The sequence below is a fragment of the Staurois parvus genome, unplaced genomic scaffold (genome assembly GCF_062004578.1).
Source record: "Staurois parvus isolate SC_StPar_1 unplaced genomic scaffold, SC_StPar_1.0 ptg001324l, whole genome shotgun sequence".
Taxonomy (NCBI): Eukaryota; Metazoa; Chordata; class Amphibia; order Anura; family Ranidae; genus Staurois; species Staurois parvus.
In genome coordinates, this window is record NW_028319120.1 from 138,395 (window position 1) to 158,254 (window position 19,860).

The following is a 19,860-nucleotide window of genomic DNA, read 5'->3' on the forward strand; positions in this document are numbered from 1 at the left end:
ATCCGCTCTCCCCGGACCCTGCATTCACTATATCTGGTCTCCCACAGTACACACAACATGGAAATTCAATTGTTTTAGTAAATATAAACTGCTAAATACATTTTATCATCAGCAGTTAGAGCAGTCTTGTGACTTCAGCAGAGCATTGGTTAAAGCTTGCAGGAGTTTTCTTTCTGCTCTAGGAGGATGCAGAACCCCTGACCTCTGTCTGGACAGTGCTGATTAGCCCTGTGCTGATCACATGCACTCTCCTAAGAAAAAAAAAATTAAACCTCTCTAGGTTTAATTCAGCACTAAACTGAGCATGTGCAGAAGGGCTACAGGTTCAGTCTGTCTCATCAGCATGGACATTTGAACAGGAGGAGGGGCAGAGAAGACAGGATCAAACAGCCTTTTTACACAATGCAGAGGATTACCCCCTTAGGTTCCACAGTGAGTATAACAAGCATGCTTTACTGCATCTACAGACTGATTGTACTGTTGGGGGTTTAGCAAATTGAATGAAAATTGAAAAGTAAAAGCAAGATCAAAAGGTAAAAAAAACAATCCTAGTGACATTGCAAGGTGGGGGGGCAGAAAAACAAGAATTGTTGTAATAAAGAGGACCCCTCCCCTCTATAAAACTGCTGTAAGAAAGAGGACCCCCCCACTGTCTAATGGAGACATTTCGTAAATTCTCCAAATATAAGTTTTCATAATTGTCAGGAACTCACCCCAACATTTATATCCACTCGGGTACCACAGACACCTTCATCCAACCAATGTGATAATACATGTTGATTGTCCAAGAACAGGACCGCAGGTATGAAAGTTGTGGAACCATCCCGACACCAAGGATGGAATTATATATCTAGAACAGGGTGGTTCCCCAACTTTCTCACCTCCCAGCCTATCCTTAGACAATAATCTGTCATTCCATGGTGATTAGATGGAGGTGCCAGTGGTACCTGTGTGGATGGGTATGTTGGTGTATGTTCCTGACACTCATTGGAACTAAAGAAGTGGCTTGGAGAATTTTCGAAACATCTTCAACAAGGCCAGCTGAATGTGACTAACTACTACTAGCTTTGCCATATGCTATGTTGACCTCTTCCAATGTGCCATAGATGGGCAGACTGAGGCAAAGACGCCTCAGTTTACTTCAGTTTCCATAGATGGTAATGGGAAAGGTTTTTTTCCCAGAAAATGCCCCTGTGCGCTCTTATGGACTGGAATCCGTCACTTCAGATGGTGGCCCCATGGACTTCCACTGCAATCCCATTCAGAAAAATAGCACAGACAGGAAGTATAAGCCCTGCTCCCAGTTTACTAAATCCGGCCATACGCGGGTCGAATTCAGAAATTATTTTCTTTCTAAAATCTTTTCTAAGAATTTTCGTTCGAATTTCGCACCATTAGTGGGTCACAGAGACGGCCGATTTTCATGTGACCATCGAATTTGAATGATCGGGCATGTTGGAAATTTTTTTAAAAAGAAACAAATTTCAAATCAATGATGGGAGAATGGTGCAAGAAATAAAAAGCTGTGACCTGGAAAGAAAAGAAAACTCTTGGCCACGAAAATTCTTGTCTTTAGCAACACGAGGAGAAATTGAAGGCTCGGTTGGTTGAATTTCGAAATCAATGGTGGCGCCATCGTATTACAAAACGCACAAAATTTCCTTTTTTCTAAAGAAATTTTGTTCGGAATTCGATCCATGGATGGCCTGCATTGCTGTTTTTGTACTGCCTAAAAGGACAGCAAGGAGGCATCAACCAGGGCTGGGGCAAGGGGTGGGTGGGAGGACCAGCTGGCAGGAGTAGTGATAACGGCAGTGATTTTGACAAGTGAGTGACTACTGGGTGTAGGTTCCACTAAGCTTGCACTTACTAACTGACGTATCAGCATGGATGTCCCACCATTCCTTAAACAAAATCTCTCCAAATCCGAGCTGATAATATTCCCTCCCCTTGTGCACTCCTACATGACTTTTCCATCAAGATCAATAATACAACCATCAGTCCCTCCCCTCCCATCAGTCCCTCCCATCTGTCCTTCCAGCCCTAAATCCAATCACTGTCCAAATCTTGTAGACTTCACCTCCGTAACATCTCTAGAATTCCCTGGTTATCTCCTGCCTTGACTATTGTAACTCCCTTCTCCTAGGCCTACCTCTCCGTAGACTATCTCTTCTTCAGTCCATCATGAATGATGCTGCCAGACTCATCCACCTTACTAACCGCTCAGTTTCTGCCATCCCTCTCTGCCAATCCCTACACTGGCTTCCAATTGCCCAATGGATAAAATTCAAAACACTGACGTATAAAGCCGTTCATAACACTGCCCCTAATTACAGTACCGACCTTGTCTCTAAATACAACCCAAACCGTACTCTCCGCTCCTCACAAGACCTCCTACTCTCTAGCTCCCTTGTCTCCTCCTCCCATGCTCGTCTCCAGGATTTCTCAAGGGCTTCACCCATCCTCTGGAACTCCCTACCCCAAGCTATCAGGCTATCGGCTACTCTGCTCACTTTCAGGAGCACTCTGAAATTCAGCGAATTATGCACGGCTCTGGATGTCAGTCTAGAGGAGCAGTCATTTCTAGACAGGGCGCAGTTGCGTGAAGACCGCCCTAGGTTGCGCCCACAGGCTGCTTTATTTCAAGAAAAAAAACTAAGAAAAACAGTTCACAGAAATATGTACAGAAAAATATAATCTTTATTAGAATTCAGAACAGTTGAAACAGTTGTAATATCTCCCATACATTCTGTGCGTGGTGATAAGGCAAAGGAACGTCTTTCCATAAATAGTCACATTTCAGAGCAGAACAGTATCAATACTAGAGAACATTACAAAACAGTGCGGGGGGGGGGGGGGTGGGTCAATATACCTTCTCACTCCTGAAAATTCAATAGCTGGGAGCTCTAGACTCCCAACATGGCCGCATCCATGCTGTTATATTATTCCGGGCAGGAAAGTGACTTTCAGTAATTTGTGAATTGCTGTATATCCAGGTGCCCTTGTCTTGGAGAAGGATTTGTTTTACTGGTCTATTTCCCTAAACATTGTTTGTATGCTACTTGCCCTGTTATTGTGTTAGATAAGATTAATGTTTTCCCATTCAGTCCCTTCTTTGTTCCAGCATGGCTGTGCCCCTGTGCAGGTCCATAAAAACAGGTTTGACCGGTTTGGTGTGAAGGAACTTGAATGTCAGGTATGGAGCCTTGACCTCAAACCTACTGAACACATCAACTGCTAGCCAGGTCTTTTCATCCAACATACCTGACCTCACATACTGTATGTTCCTTTGGCGGAAAGGACACAAATTCCCCCAGACAAACTCTGAAATTTTGTGGGAAGCCTTCAAAGGAGAGATTGATCCAGTTCTATTTAGACATGTTTTGACCAGTTTGGTGTGGAGAAATTCTAGTGGCTTATACAGAGCAATGACCTAACCCCTATTGAACACCTGTGGGATAAATTCGGAGCCCTTACCCTACTGAACACCTTTGAGATGAATTAGAATGCCAATTGTGAGCCAGGTTTTCTCATCTAACATCAGTTCCTGACCTCACAAATGTTCATTTGGCTGAAAGGACAGAAATTCTCCCAGACACACTCTGAAATTTTGCAAAAAGCCTTCAAAGGAGAATGGAGCTAGCTCCATAAAGACATGGTTTAACCAGTTCGGTGTGGAAGAGTTCTAGTGGCCTATACAGAGCCCTTACCCTAACCCAGTGTTTCTCAATTCCAGTCCTCATGGACCCCCAACAGGTCATGTTTTCAGGATTTCCATTATTTTGCACAGGTGATTTGATCAGTTTCACTGCCTTAGTAATTACCACAGCTGTTTCATCTGAGGGAAATCCTGAAAACATGACCTGTTGGGGGTCCATGAGGACTGGAGTTGAGAAACACTGCCCTAACCCTACTGAACACCTTTGAGATGAATTAGAATGCCAATTGTGAGCCAGGTTTTCTCATCTAACATCAGTTCCTGACCTCACAAATGTTCATTTGGCTGAAAGGACAAAAATTCCCCCAGACACACTTTGAAACTTTGCAAGAAGCCTTCAAAGGAGAATGGAGCCAGCTCCATAAAGACATGGTTTAACCAGTTCGGTGTGGAAGAGTTCTAGTGGCCTATACAGAGCCCTTACCCTAACCCTACTGAACACCTTTGAGATGAATTAAAATGTCAATTGTGAGCCAGGTCTTCTCATCCAACATCAGTTCCTGACCTCACAAATGTTCATTTAACTGAAAGGACAGAAATTCCCCCAGACACACTGAAATTTTGCGGGAAGCCTTCAAAGTAGAGTGGAGCCAGCTCCATATAGACATGGTTTAACAAGATCAGTGTGGAGAGATTCTAGTGGCCTGTACAGAGCCCTGACCTCAACCCTAATGAAAACCTTTAGGATGAATTAGGAGATGCCAATTGTGAGCCAGGTCTTCTCATCTAACATCAGTACCTGATCTGACAAATGTTATTTTGGCTGATTGGACACAAATTCTGCCAGACACACTCCAAAACTGTGTGGGAAGTCTTCCCAGAAGAGTGAAGAAGCTCCATAAAGCCTTGGATTGGCCAGTTTGGTGTGAAGGAGCTCAAGTGGCCTACATAGAACCCTGACCTCAACCCTATTGAGCACATTTGGGATGAATTGGAACGCTGGAACAATTGTGAGCCCAGTCTTCTCATCCAATATCAGTACCTGAGCTCAGAAATAGGCACACATTTCAACGGACACCCTCCAAAATCTTGAAAAAAGTCTTCTCATAAGAGTAGAGGCTGTTATAGCTAAAAAAGTGAGGGAACTTTTCCTATTAATGGCCATGGAAACTGGATGTCAAACAAGCTTATATAGATGTGATAGGTGTTCACAAACTAACCTAACTACAGAGTGTTTTGGTAAGGGGCCCAGGCTTTGGCAGTTAAAGTAATATTTGGTTGTATTTTGGGACCTAAAAATTATAAATTGTATTTATTACCGATCATTTTCATCTGTGCATAGACAGACTCTTGAGGTTTTCAGAGCTCTTAATTGTTTCTGTGGGAGAGTTGATGTGTGGCTAGATACAGTTGTCAGCAGTTGTCCTCTATTCACATCTCAAGCCTCTACAGCTTCACATGACGGCTGGTTCAGAGCCTAGTTTCTACATCCTTGGTGCCCAACCTGCAGCCCTTTGGTATATGATATGTGGCCCTTGGACCTCAGCAGTCTGATAAGTTGACAACCACTGTTCTACAATATCAAACACCAGGGCTTTTTTTCAGCTGGAACTTGGTGGAACTCAGTTCCACCAGCTTTGGCTCAAGCCGTCTGCTCCCTGCTCACCAATATCACTTGTAAACACAGACGTCCGGCTGCTGTGTTTACGAATGACAGCATGCCTGCCAGAGGCTCCAATAGATCTGACCTCCTGAGTGACCACCACTGAATGCAGGATGGGGACAAGGGAAATGCAGGTTCCTCCGAATGCAGGGTGGAAGTGGGGGCATCCTGTGGTAGGCTGCACCCTCTGTGATCTCCATTTTTTCCCTAATGCCCAGATACCAACGCCCCCACTGGATGATCTCCCTGCAAGTGAGAGAAGTGGAGCCACCTACAGTGTGCGAAGAGGTACTAGAGTCAACTCGGTGCTTTAGCTTAATATGGCAACAAAAGTGAGGCATATGGAAGATGGTGGAGGTTTTAAGGAGAGGGGAAGAAGATAAGGGCAGTGGAGGGTGGGTTGTGTGCAGAGGTCACAGCTAGGAAGGGGGAAAATGAGATGGGGGATGCAGAGGCAAGCAGCTGTGGAAGAGGACTGTGCTCTGTGTGTATCACACCCCTAAACTCTACAGTCTGTGTGTAGTGCACCCCTGAACTTTGCATATAGCGCACCCCTGAACTTTGCATATAGCGCACCCCTGAGCACTACACTTTGTGTGTAATGCAACCCTGAACTCAGCACTCTGTATGTAGTGCACCCCTGAACTCTGCACGCTGTATGTAGTGCACCCCTGAACTCTGCACGCTGTATGTAGCGCACCCCTGAACTCTGCACGCTGTATGTAGCGCACCCCTGAACTCTGCACGCTGTATGTAGCGCACCCCTGAACTCTGCACGCTGTATGTAGCGCACCCCTGAACTCTGCACGCTGTATGTAGCGCACCCCTGAACTCTGCACTCTGTATATAGCGCACCCCTGAACTCTGCACGCTGTATGTAGCGCACCCCTGAACTCTGCACGCTGTATGTAGCGCACCCCTGAACTCTGCACTCTGTATATAGCACACCCCTGAACTCTGCATGCTGTATGTAGCGCACCCCTGAACTCTGCACGCTGTATGTAGCGCACCCCTGAACTCTGCACTCTGTATATAGCACACCCCTGAACTCTGCACTCTGTATGTAGCGCACCCCTGAACTCTGCACGCTGTATGTAGCACACACCTGAACTCTGCACGCTGTATGTAGCGCACCCCTGAACTCTGCACGCTGTATGTAGCACACACCTGAACTCTGCACGCTGTATGTAGCGCACCCCTGAACTCTGCACGCTGTATGTAGCGCACCCCTGAACTCCGCACGCTGTATGTAGCGCACCCCTGAACTCTGCACGCTGTATGTAGCGCACCCCTGAACTCTGCACTCTGTATATAGCGCACCCCTGAACTCTGCACTCTGTATATAGCACACTCTTGAACTCTGCACTCTGTATGTAGCACACACCTGAACTCTGCACCCTGTATGTAGCGCACCCCTGAACTCTGCACGCTGTATGTAGCGCACCCCTGAACTCTGCACGCTGTATGTAGCGCACCCCTGAACTCTGCACGCTGTATGTAGCGCACCCCTGAACTCTGCACGCTGTATGTAGCGCACCCCTGAACTCTGCACGCTGTATGTAGCGCACCCCTGAACTCTGCACTCTGTATATAGCGCACCCCTGAACTCTGCATTCTGTATATAGCGCACCCCTGAACTCTGCACTCTGTATATAGCACACTCTTGAACTCTGCACCCTGTATGTAGCACACTCTTGAACTCTGCATTCTGTATATAGCACACCCCTGAACTCTGCATTCTGTATATAGCGCACCCCTGAACTCTGCACGCTGTATGTAGCGCACCCCTGAACTCTGCACGCTGTATGTAGCGCACCCCTGAACTCTGCACGCTGTATGTAGCGCACCCCTGAACTCCGCACGCTGTATGTAGCGCACCCCTGAACTCTGCACGCTGTATGTAGCGCACCCCTGAACTCTGCACTCTGTATATAGCGCACCCCTGAACTCTGCACTCTGTATATAGCACACTCTTGAACTCTGCACTCTGTATGTAGCACACACCTGAACTCTGCACCCTGTATGTAGCGCACCCCTGAACTCTGCACGCTGTATGTAGCGCACCCCTGAACTCTGCACGCTGTATGTAGCGCACCCCTGAACTCTGCACGCTGTATGTAGCGCACCCCTGAACTCTGCACGCTGTATGTAGCGCACCCCTGAACTCTGCACGCTGTATGTAGCGCACCCCTGAACTCTGCACTCTGTATATAGCGCACCCCTGAACTCTGCATTCTGTATATAGCGCACCCCTGAACTCTGCACTCTGTATATAGCACACTCTTGAACTCTGCACCCTGTATGTAGCGCACCCCTGAACTCTGCATTCTGTATATAGCGCACCCCTGAACTCTGCACGCTGTATATAGCACACTCTTGAACTCTGCACCCTGTATGTAGCGCACCCCTGAACTCTGCATTCTGTATATAGCACACCCCTGAACTCTGCACGCTGTATGTAGCGCACCCCTGAACTCTGCACGCTGTATGTAGCGCACCCCTGAACTCTGCACTCTGTATATAGCGCACCCCTGAACTCTGCATTCTGTATATAGCGCACCCCTGAACTCTGCACTCTGTATATAGCACACTCTTGAACTCTGCACCCTGTATGTAGCGCACCCCTGAACTCTGCATTCTGTATATAGCACACCCCTGAACTCTGCATTCTGTATATAGCACACCCCTGAACTCTGCACCCTGTATATAGCACACCCCTGAACTCTGCATTCTGTATATAGCACACCCCTGAACTCTGCATTCTGTGTGTAAAGCACCCCTGAACTCTGCATGTTGTACATAATACATTCCTGGTATTTAATGCCCCTCTAAGACCCTTCCACTGTTAATGAAATTTGGACACACCCACCATTTTATGCAGTGTGGCTGGGGGGGGGTTGTGCATGGGGGGGGGGGTTGTAGAGGGGTCATGGTTGAGTTCCTCTACCTATTCTCTGAGGAAAAAGAGCCCTCTCAAACACTATCAAACGCTATCAAACACTATCAAACACTCAAAGCCCTGGTGAAGAGGGCATCCCTAAGCCCCCAGGACCTGCACAGCTACTTTTCTAGATATTTAGTGGACTGTTTTATTGGCATTTATACCTTTGAACTCCCCCCAATATTGCTGGCACCTACTGTTATCACAAAGAGTCCTCCTCCTGGATAGAAATTAGGCAGGCCTTGTGTTTGCACAGCGCCAATGGGTCTCCTCACCTTTCCCCATGATAAAAGGCATTAAAATAGGTTTCAAGAAGACTCCCGTATCTTCCTAATGCAAAAACATTTACCTGAACATATGTTGGAAGATGGTGCAAGACCATGTGGGAGCTGCATAGCCATAGAAGAGCCCTAAACAGAGCTCAGGCACTCATATGTGGACAACTGAAAGGAGCTCAAAAGAGAATTCAATCACAATGCAGAAAAGGTGAGGAAGCAAAGCAACTCTTACTGGAAAATGGAGTATTCCAGACCTCACCAGCACCAGTTTCAATCTAATCAACAACTCCATGAGTATAAATCCATTTTGTTTCTTTAAAAAAAATAATAATATGAAAAGATTAATACATTTGAACATATTATTTTAAAAAATAAAATTGTGAGAGTTGTCCTATAGAAATGTGACTGGCACAGAGTAGGGCACCCATGTCATTTCCAGTTCTTATCCGGTAAAGTGCCCCAGTAATGGACACCATTCTTACACCGTCATATATCTCCTTTAAAAAAAGTGCAATATTAATGCCACAATATGGGGCTCATTGGGCCCTTCTGGATTGCCTTTCCATAAATAATAATGTTCTAAAAAATAGACCCATTTTTTTAGCCTCCTGGATGCAGTCACTTGCGATTTAGCCCTTGTATTGAGGAATGGGCTTTCCCCCCATTTGTGGCAGTTCCTTCTTTGAATTCCACCTCATGGCACTCGCTGTTCTGTACTTCCTCCCATATCTGCTGCACGAATGCCGCACTGACACCATGGACCACCAGTGCTTCTTTGTACCTACAGGCATTGTACTTTAATCCTTTCACATAGAAGCGACTGTCATGTCGGAAGGTCAGATTGGCTGCCACGGTGAGAAATCCAAAATATACGTCGTCCAATGGGAAAACGGGGAGTAGAAGGGAGGCATTGTACAGGCTGTTCACTGAGGCTCCTGGGAACAGAAAACCACCACCGGAGACAAAACCTGGATAATATTTTTGTGGGTACAGTGTCTTTGTGATGCTGTATTTGGTATAGCGCATGACAATCGGCCTATGTTGGTGGAAACCATGAATTGTATCTGGGGATCCATATTCTGTAATGTATTGTACAATCTTGTCTGGATTCACAAATTCATCATCATCAACTGTAGGGAGGAAAACAAATTCATTATTATGTATGAGGATTACTAACCATATAATCTACCTACCTATAATCTATCTCTCTCTATCTATCTATTATGTATCTATCCATCCATCCATCCATCTATCTCTCTATCTATCTCTCTCTATCTATCTATTATGTATCTATCCATCCATCCATCCATCCATCTATCTATCTCTCTATCTATCTATCTATCTATCTATCTATCTATCTATCTATCTATCTATCTATCTATCTATTTATTATCTATCTATTATCTATCTATCTATTTATTATCTATCTATTATCTATCTATCTATCTATCCATCCATCCATCCATCTGTCTCTCTATCTATCTCTCTATCCATCCATCCATCTGTCTATCTATCTATCTATCTATCTATCTATCTATCTATCTATCTATCTATTATCTATCAATTATCTATCTATCTATTATCTATTATCTATCTATCTATCTATCTATTATCTATCTATCTATCTATCTATCTATTATCTATCTATCTATCTATCTATCTATCTATCTATCTATCTATCTATTATCTATCTATCTATCTATCTATCTATCTATTATCTATCTATCTATCTATCTATCTATCTATCTATCTATCTATTATCTATCTATCTATCTATCTATCTATCTATCTATCTATCTATTATCTATCTATCTATCTATCTATCTATCTATCTATCTATCTATTATCTATCTATTATCTATCTATCTATCTATCTATCTATCTATCTATCTATCTATCTATTATCTATCTATCTATTATCTATCTATCTATCTATCTATCTATCTATCTATCTATTATCTATCTATCTATCTATCTATCTATCTATCTATCTATCTATTATCTATCTATCTATCTATCTATCTATTATCTATCTATCTATCTATCTATCTATCTATCTATTATCTATCTATCTATTATCTATCTATCTATCTATCTATCTATCTATCTATCTATCTATCTATCTGTCTATCTATCTATTATCTATCTATCTATCTATCTATCTATCTATCTATCTATCTATCTATTATCTATCTATCTATCTATCTATCTATCTATCTATTATCTATCTATCTATCTATCTATCTATCTATCTATCTATCTATCTATCTATTATCTATCTATCTATTATCTATCTATCTATCTATCTATCTATCTATCTATCTATCTATCTATTATCTATCTATCTATCTATCTGGAGTCCCACAGAGGAGAGGCGAGAGAATGCTGAGATATTAACTTATTAACAAAAAATTCACCCCTCCTCTCTTCAGTGTGACCGTGTCTCTGCAGGTTCTCCCCACCCTACTATCCTGTGTGACTGGGAGAGGTTGCAGAGGTATAGACACAGATGGGAGGCTGCAGAGACAGAAGCACAGAAGAAGAGGAGGTGAGAGGCACAGAGACATAGACACAGAAGAGGAGGGGGTGAGAGGCTGCAGAGACATAGACACAGATGAGAGGGTGCACAGACATGGACACACAGGAGATGAGAGGGGTCAGAGACATAGACACACCGGACCCTGCATTCACTATATCCGTTCTCCCCGGACCCCGCATTCACTATATCCGTTCTCCCCAGACCCCGCATTCACTATATCTGCTCTCCCCGGACACTGCATTCACTATTTCGTCTCTCCCCGGACCCCGCATTCACTATATCCGCTCTACCCGGACCCCGCATTCACTATATCCGCTCTCCCCGGACCCTGCATTCACTATATCCGCTCTCCCCGGACCCCGCATTCACTATATCCGCTCTACCCGGACCCCGCATTCACTATATCCGGTCTCCCCGGACCCCGCATTCACTATATCCGCTCTCCCCGGACCCCGCATTCACTATATCCGCTCTCCCCGGACCCCGCATTCACTATATCCACTCTCCCCGGACCCCACATTCACTATATCCGCTCTCCCCGGACCCCGCATTCACTATATCCACTATCCCCGGACCCCGCATTCACTATATCCGCTCTCCCCGGACCCCGCATTCACTATATCCACTCTCCCCGGACCCCGCATTCACTATATCCGTTCTCCCCGGACCCCGCATTCACTATATCCACTATCCCCGGACCCCGCATTCACTATATCCGCTCACCCCGGACCCCGCATTCACTATATCCACTCACCCCGGACCCCGCATTCACTATATCCGCTCTCCCCGGACCCCGCATTCACTATATCCGTTCTCCCCGGACCCCGCATTCACTATATCCGTTCTCCCCGGACCCCGCATTCACTATATCCGCTCTTCCCGGACCCCGCATTCACTATATCCGCTCTTCCCGGACCCCGCATTCACTATATCCCCTCTCCCCGGACCCCGCATTCACTATATCCACTCACCCCGGACCCCGCATTCACTATATCCACTCACCCCGGACCCTGCATTCACTATATCCGCTCTCCCCGGACCCTGCATTCACTATATCCGCTCTCCCCGGACCCCGCATTCACTATATCCGCTCTCCCCGGACCCTGCATTCACTATATCCGTTCTCCCCGGACCCCCCATTCACTATATCCGCTCTCCCCGGACCCCGCATTCACTATATCCGCTCTCCCCCGACCCCGCATTCACTATATCCGCTCTCCCCGGACCCCGCATTCAGTATATCCGCTCTCCCCGGACCCCGCATTCACTATATCCGCTCTCCCCCGACCCTGCATTCACTATATCTGGTCTCCCTGCACCCCGCATTCACTATATCCGCTCTCCCCGGACCCCGCATTCACTATATCCTCTCTCCCCGGACCCCGCATTCACTATATCCGCTCTCCCCCGACCCTGCATTCACTATATCTGGTCTCCCTGCACCCCGCATTCACTATATCCACTCTCCCCGGACCCCGCATTCACTATATCCGCTCTCCCCGGACCCCGCATTCACTATATCCGCTCTCCCCGAACCCCGCATTCACTATATCCGCTCTCCCCGGACCCTGCATTCACTATATCCGCTCTCCCCGGACCCCGCATTCACTATATCCGCTCTCCCCGGACCCTGCATTCACTATATCCGCTGTCCCTGGACCCCGCATTCACTATATCCGCTCTCCCCGGACCCCGCATTCACTATATCCGGTCTCCCCGGACCCCGCATTCACTATTTCGTCTCTCCCCGGACCCCGCATTCACTATATCCGCTCTCCCCGGACCCTGCATTCACTATTTCGGCTCCACCCGGACCCCGCATTCACTATATCCGCTCTACCCGGACCCCGCATTCACTATATCCGCTCTCCCCGGACCCTGCATTCACTATATCCGCTCTCCCCGGACCCCGCATTCACTATATCCGCTCTACCCGGACCCCGCATTCACTATATCCGGTCTCCCCGGACCCCGCATTCACTATATCCGCTCTCCCCGGACCCCGCATTCACTATATCCGCTCTCCCCGGACCCCGCATTCACTATATCCGCTCTCCCCGGACCCCGCATTCACTATATCCACTCTCCCCGGACCCCACATTCACTATATCCGCTCTCCCCGGACCCCGCATTCACTATATCCACTATCCCCGGACCCCGCATTCACTATATCCGCTCTCCCCGGACCCCGCATTCACTATATCCACTCTCCCCGGACCCCGCATTCACTATATCCGTTCTCCCCGGACCCCGCATTCACTATATCCACTATCCCCGGACCCCGCATTCACTATATCCGCTCACCCCGGACCCCGCATTCACTATATCCACTCACCCCGGACCCCGCATTCACTATATCCGCTCTCCCCGGACCCCGCATTCACTATATCCGTTCTCCCCGGACCCCGCATTCACTATATCCGTTCTCCCCGGACCCCGCATTCACTATATCCGCTCTTCCCGGACCCCGCATTCACTATATCCGCTCTTCCCGGACCCCGCATTCACTATATCCCCTCTCCCCGGACCCCGCATTCACTATATCCACTCACCCCGGACCCCGCATTCACTATATCCACTCACCCCGGACCCTGCATTCACTATATCCGCTCTCCCCGGACCCTGCATTCACTATATCCGCTCTCCCCGGACCCCGCATTCACTATATCCGCTCTCCCCGGACCCTGCATTCACTATATCCGTTCTCCCCGGACCCCCCATTCACTATATCCGCTCTCCCCGGACCCCGCATTCACTATATCCGCTCTCCCCCGACCCCGCATTCACTATATCCGCTCTCCCCGGACCCCGCATTCAGTATATCCGCTCTCCCCGGACCCCGCATTCACTATATCCGCTCTCCCCCGACCCTGCATTCACTATATCTGGTCTCCCTGCACCCCGCATTCACTATATCCGCTCTCCCCGGACCCCGCATTCACTATATCCTCTCTCCCCGGACCCCGCATTCACTATATCCGCTCTCCCCCGACCCTGCATTCACTATATCTGGTCTCCCTGCACCCCGCATTCACTATATCCACTCTCCCCGGACCCCGCATTCACTATATCCGCTCTCCCCGGACCCCGCATTCACTATATCCGCTCTCCCCGAACCCCGCATTCACTATATCCGCTCTCCCCGGACCCTGCATTCACTATATCCGCTCTCCCCGGACCCCGCATTCACTATATCCGCTCTCCCCGGACCCTGCATTCACTATATCCGCTGTCCCTGGACCCCGCATTCACTATATCTGGTCTCCCTGGACCCCGCATTCACTATATCTTGTCTCTCACAGTACACGAAAATGCAATTATTTTAGTAAATATAAACTACTATATCCCTTTTCTCATCAGCAGTATATAACAGTCTTGTGACTTCTATCAGTGTCCAGCAAAGCATGGGTTAAAGCTTGCAGAATGAGTTTTCACTCTGCTCTAGGAGGATGCAGGACCCCTGACCTTCTGTCTGGACAGTGCTGGTTGGCCCTGTGTACTCGCAAAAGAAAAAAAAAATTCTCTAGCCATATGCATCAAACTGAGCATGTGCAAAGTGACTCCACACAAAATTTCTTATCAGGAGAAATGAGGGGGCACTGGAAGAAGGGGAGGATCAGAGAATACAGGATCAAACAGCATTTTTAACCCCTTTGGTTCCACAGTGAGTATAACAAGCATGCTTTACCGCATATACAGATTGATTTTACTGTTGTGGGATTAGTAACACTTTAAAGTAGCACAGTGCCGAATTGCAAAAAAAAAAAATGCCCTGGTCATGCACGGAGGTCAAGTGGTTAAAGAGCTTGTTCAGAATCTGCAAACACTGTAGTGTGCCCAGCCCGGGGCACTCCTCTCTTACCTTTAAAAATGTGGTCCACGTGTGGTACATTCAGATACAGCCACTCCAAGAAACAGCGCTCTTTCAGAGACAGGTTATGGTGTCCTTCGCTCATGTCCCATTGTAGAATGTCTCCATACACTTGGTTCTCACGTTTGACGATTTCCATATGTCCTTTCACATCCGTGTTTCCCAACAAGAAGAGCGGCTTAATTCTGTATCCGTATATCTGCCTCTCTTTAGCCCACGACTTCCTCAGCTCTGACCTCCTGGCCCCAGTCTTGGGGTGGGATTTGACCGCCAGGATCAGCAGTTTTTGGTTGGTATCTCCTGGTTCCTCCGAGTGTGGCCCCTGGATGAGTGTGCAGTTGTAACTCTGTAGGTAGGGGAACTCCACCTCAAAACTGGTCAGGTTCAGATGATAAGTGTGGGTGTCATTGGACAGGGTCACCGACTGCCTCATTATGGGGAGCGGAGTCCTGGTTGGCGTTGGGGCAAGGCGCACCGTACGGGTGATGTCGCTGGGGTTCGTGAGCCACCTCGCCATCAGAAAAGTCAGAATGGAGAACAAGGAGGCGCTCACCAGGATTCTTTGACGTCTCATTGTGCCCTGGATAGAGACAGCGAGAATTTTAATACAATCATTTAAAAAAAACCCTCAAAAGTATCTATTTATTCTTTTCACTTTTTGAAACATTCGTGGCCCTTTTTTTGTTTTCATTATTTCATTGTTTTCACATTTTTCCCAGCAGCTGTTTATTCATCAATTCAATGTTTAGTTTAAGTCAGCTATACATTCAAGTTGGTTTTCTTCAGAAATAGGGTAGAAAGGCCTGTCCCCTGCCAGCATGAAGGTCATTTCAGGGCCGCTGTTAGAAACCACAGGGCCCCAAAAAGCCAACATGACTGGGTCTCCCCAACAAAAAAAAAAAAAAAACACAGTTGACTAGGCTTCCTTTATAAATGAACACAGTGAGTGATCAGTACTGATCACTCATTGTGTTTATTCAGGAAAGGAAGGGGCTGGTAAATGTGACACCGGACCCTTCCCCAACTCTACATCCTGAGGCTTGTAGCTGCCGGTGGGAAGGAGAGGAGAAAAGCCGGTACTGTGGGGGCCCAGGCAGCTGGGTGAACCAGATGGGAAAACACTACAGAGGGGTGCCTGGACAGTGGGGGGAAATGTATGGTGCATGGGGGGGGGGGCAATTATTGGAACCAATTCCATGTATGGCTCTCTGTGCAGCAGCTGAATGCCAGCGGGAGGTGGAGGAGAAGAATCCAGGGGATGGGTTCCAATAATTGCCCCTCACCCTCCCTGACCACATCCAGTTCACCCAGCTGCGTGGCCCCCCTTGCTGGCCTGGGCCCCATACAGGAGGACTGGTGTTACCCCCTTATCCACGGCCCTGGGTCACTTGCTATCTGTTCGGAAGCAGTGGTCTCTCTGCAGGAGCCCGACACTTTCCCTTCTGAATCAGAGCTTCTCCAGTCAGCAGGGAGCGTGAGAGCTACAAATTGCACAGCTATAGGTTGAACTCAGCTGGGGGTGTGTTGGACCCAGGGGCGGACTGACCATTTGGGCACTCGGGCACTACCCAAGGGCCCGGGGTCAGTAGGGGGCCCCATGAGATGCCCCCGGTACCTTTAATTGGCTTTTTCATTGGCTTTTTTTGCCTGTGGGTGAGGGCACAGGGGCCCCATGATCCCCTATTGCCCAGGGGCCCCATGAGTTGTCAGTCCGCCCCTGGTTGGACCTCTGCAGAGAGACCACTGCTTCCACACAGAGAGCAAGGGTCCCTCTCTGCAGCATACTGAGTTTTTCTACTCAGGCTGTGACTGCTTTCTAAGGAAAGCCAGCTAAAAGACGCCGCTCACCTTTTTTTTTTTTTTTTTACCTGTTCATAAAATAGACAAATACAGGAAATAAAAAATCTACTTGCGGGTGACTTGAAAAGATATTGCAATATAAAGTGTTTGGTTGTTGTGTTTTGCATTCTTGTAGAGACAAAGAATGCAAAACACAACAATTGGTTTTGACAGAGACATCGAATTTCTCGCCAAGGACACAAAAAATTCAAAAACCAGAAACAATTACATAGTTCCAAGGTTGCTGAGGCTGAATGAAGACACCACCAAAGGTCACCACTACTTTCCATACCCCCACACATTGCGATTGCTAAGAAACACACCTAACCGTTTTTAATTATGTACATTCCTTGCTGACACCACCAACTGTGGAAGGGAGTTCCACATCCTTACCACTCTAATGCAGGCCATAGACAGGGAGAAAAGCAGACAGTTTTTTTTAGAAAAATGAAAAATCAGTCGTTCAGTTGGCCGACATTACCACCATTGGCTGATTTTCGTCCCGTCTACGGCCGGCAAATATAACAGCGGTGTCCCTGCAGAGAGCTCCACTATTACATTTGACAGAAGAAATAGAATATGAATAAGAAAAAGAAGAAATAGAATATGAATAATAAGAAGAAAAAGTTGCAACATTGTATCTATTTGTATCCATTTCGGATACAGATGTTTCTATTCGGATACAAATAGATACAATGTTGCTATACTTTTAAATGTCAAATATAATATCAGACTGAAATCCTTTTTTTTCTTCTGCTTACTCATTTTCTTTTCTTCCTCTTATTCATATTCTTTTTCTTCTTTGCTTCTTCTTATTCATATTCTTTTTCTTCTTTTCCTCTTCTTATTCATATTCTATTTCATCTTTTACTTCCTCTTATTCATATTCTATGTCATCTTTTTCTTCTTCTTATTCATATTCTATGTCATCTTTTTCTTCTTCTTATTCATATTCTTTTTCTTCTTTGCTTCTTCTTATTCATATTCTATTTCTTCTTTTTCTCCTTCTTATTCATATTCTATTTCTTCTTTTCTTCTTCTTCTTCTTATTCATATTCTATTTCTTCTTTTCTTCTTCTTATTCATATTCTATTTCTTCTTTTTCTTCTTCTTATTCATATTCTATTTCTTCTTTTTCTTCTTCTTCTTCTTATTCATATTCTATTTCTTCTTCTTTTTCTTATTCATATTCTATTTCATCTTTTACTTCCTCTTATTCATATTCTATTTCTTCTTTTTCTCCTTCTTATTCATATTCTATTTCATCTTTTTCTTCTTCATATTCTTTTTCTTCTTTTCTTCTTCTTATTCATATTCTATTTCATCTTTTACTTCTTCTTATTCATATTCTTTTTCTTCTTTTCTTCTTCTTATTCATATTCTTTTTCTTCTTTTCTTCTTCTTATTCATATTCTTTTTCTTCTTTTTTTCTTCTTATTCATATTATTTTTCTTCTTTTCTACTTCTTATTCATATTCTTTTTCTTCTTCTTATTCATATTCTATTTCATCTTTTTCTTCTTATTATTCATATTCTATTTCTTCTTTTCTTCTACTTATTCATATTCTATTTCTTCTTTTTCTTCCTTTCCTTCTTCTTGACGGTCACTGCTCATGCGCATTTTTTAAAATCGGTAAAAAGATCGGCCGATTTGTCCATCATTGCTGCGAAAATCGGCTGAAGGACAAAATTGGCCGATTATTTTCCCAACATGACCAATAAAAAAAAAAGTGTCAAAATCACGAAAAACGGCTGACCCCACTAACGATCCGAAAATCGGCCGATTTTTTTTTTCTGCCAAAAATTTGGATTTCTCCCCGTCTACGGCCTGCATAATGGTGAAGAACCCTTTACACAGTGTAAGACCGAACTGCATCTTGTCCAACTTCATTGTGTGGCCCCGTGTCTGAGAGATGAGATGAAATAGTTTCCTCTGGATGCTGGGGTCACCATTCAAAGATTTGTATATCACCATCTCCTAAGCGTGTGGGAGAGGCTGACTTGCCCTTTTGTGGAAAAAAAAATGGCGCTGAGCTGCTTGCCCTAAAAACAAGTAAACCTGAATGAACAATAACACATAAATAAAAAACAACTACCAATAGATGAATGAGTGAACACTCACATAAACCATGGAACTAGGGTGCAAAGTAATGTCCACAGAGGTGAATCCACAATATGTGTGACGAGGCAAAAAGGAGAAAAACGTGGTCAAGCAGTGAATGCAAAAAACATCAAGTGTCAACGAATAAACAGCATAAAGATACCATATAGGAGAACCAAAATCGCTGTCAATGGAGATAAAAAAGTGGCATAAGAAAATGGCAAAAAAAGATGAAATGTGGCCAAATAGTGAATAAAAAACCATCAAGTGTACAGTGGATCAATGAGAATAACATAAAAAGAAAAATATACGAAAAATGTTGTCAAACGGCGATATAAAAATGACATAAAAAATAAACGCGGCCAATAAGTGAAAAGACGGCATGTGTTCAGTGAATGCAATAAAGCAGAAATGAAAAGACAAGACGATCAATGGCGAAAAATATGGACGACAAATAAGTCCCACCTGCACCCTGACTGCTGGGCTGAAAGCACAACACACGTGGGGGGCAAGGCTTCACTTGCCAGTCAACCCGGCAGCCTGCAGCTAGCTGGTCTCTGGACCAATCAGTGAGATGGTTTTCCCTCTGCTAGCCACGCCCACCTGCCAGTGCTATGGCATGCATATCTATTTTATTTATTTCAGGTACTTACATGGTGCTTACAATCTAAGGTCCCTAACTCACACATACTAGGGCCAATTCCCCTCCCAGCATGTCTTTGGAGTGTAGGAGGAAACTGATGTACCTGGAGAAAACTCACACAGGCAAAGAGAGAACATGCAAACTCCAGGCAGGTGGTGCCGTGGTTGGGATTTGAACCAACGACCCGAGTACTGCTAGGTGGAAGTGCTAACCATTTAGCCACTGTGCTGCCCGTTAAGCTGTGGTATCTGCAGAAGACAGGGCAGTGACTCACCCCGGTTCTCCCTCCGTGGACCCCGTAATAGAGATGGAAGGGGGAGGCAGTCC

At 45.8% G+C, this 19,860-nt stretch overlaps 1 protein-coding gene across 1 annotated transcript; it reads right to left on the reverse strand.

The window, feature by feature from the left end:
* Positions 1-8,831: 8,831 nt before the first annotated feature.
* LOC149436999 (beta-1,3-galactosyltransferase 5-like) lies at positions 8,832-15,530 on the reverse strand. Its single transcript, XM_089661196.1, has 2 exons — positions 14,942-15,530; positions 8,832-9,670 (listed from the first exon to the last, which is right to left on the reverse strand). The coding sequence occupies exons 1-2, from the start codon at positions 15,522-15,524 to the stop codon at positions 9,159-9,161; spliced, it is 1,095 nt and encodes a 364-aa protein (XP_089517322.1). The 5' UTR covers positions 15,525-15,530; the 3' UTR covers positions 8,832-9,158.
* Positions 15,531-19,860: the final 4,330 nt, after the last annotated feature.

Bases quoted from the DNA above. Each gene is read 5' to 3' on its own strand.
- LOC149436999 (XM_089661196.1), bottom strand. From the start codon at position 15,524: ATGAGACGTCAAAGAATCCTGGTGAGCGCCTCCTTGTTCTCCATTCTG. The intron at 9,671-14,941 runs GTAAGAGAGGAG...TCCTCCCTACAG, and splicing joins CGTGGACCACATTTTTAAAG to TTGATGATGATGAATTTGTG.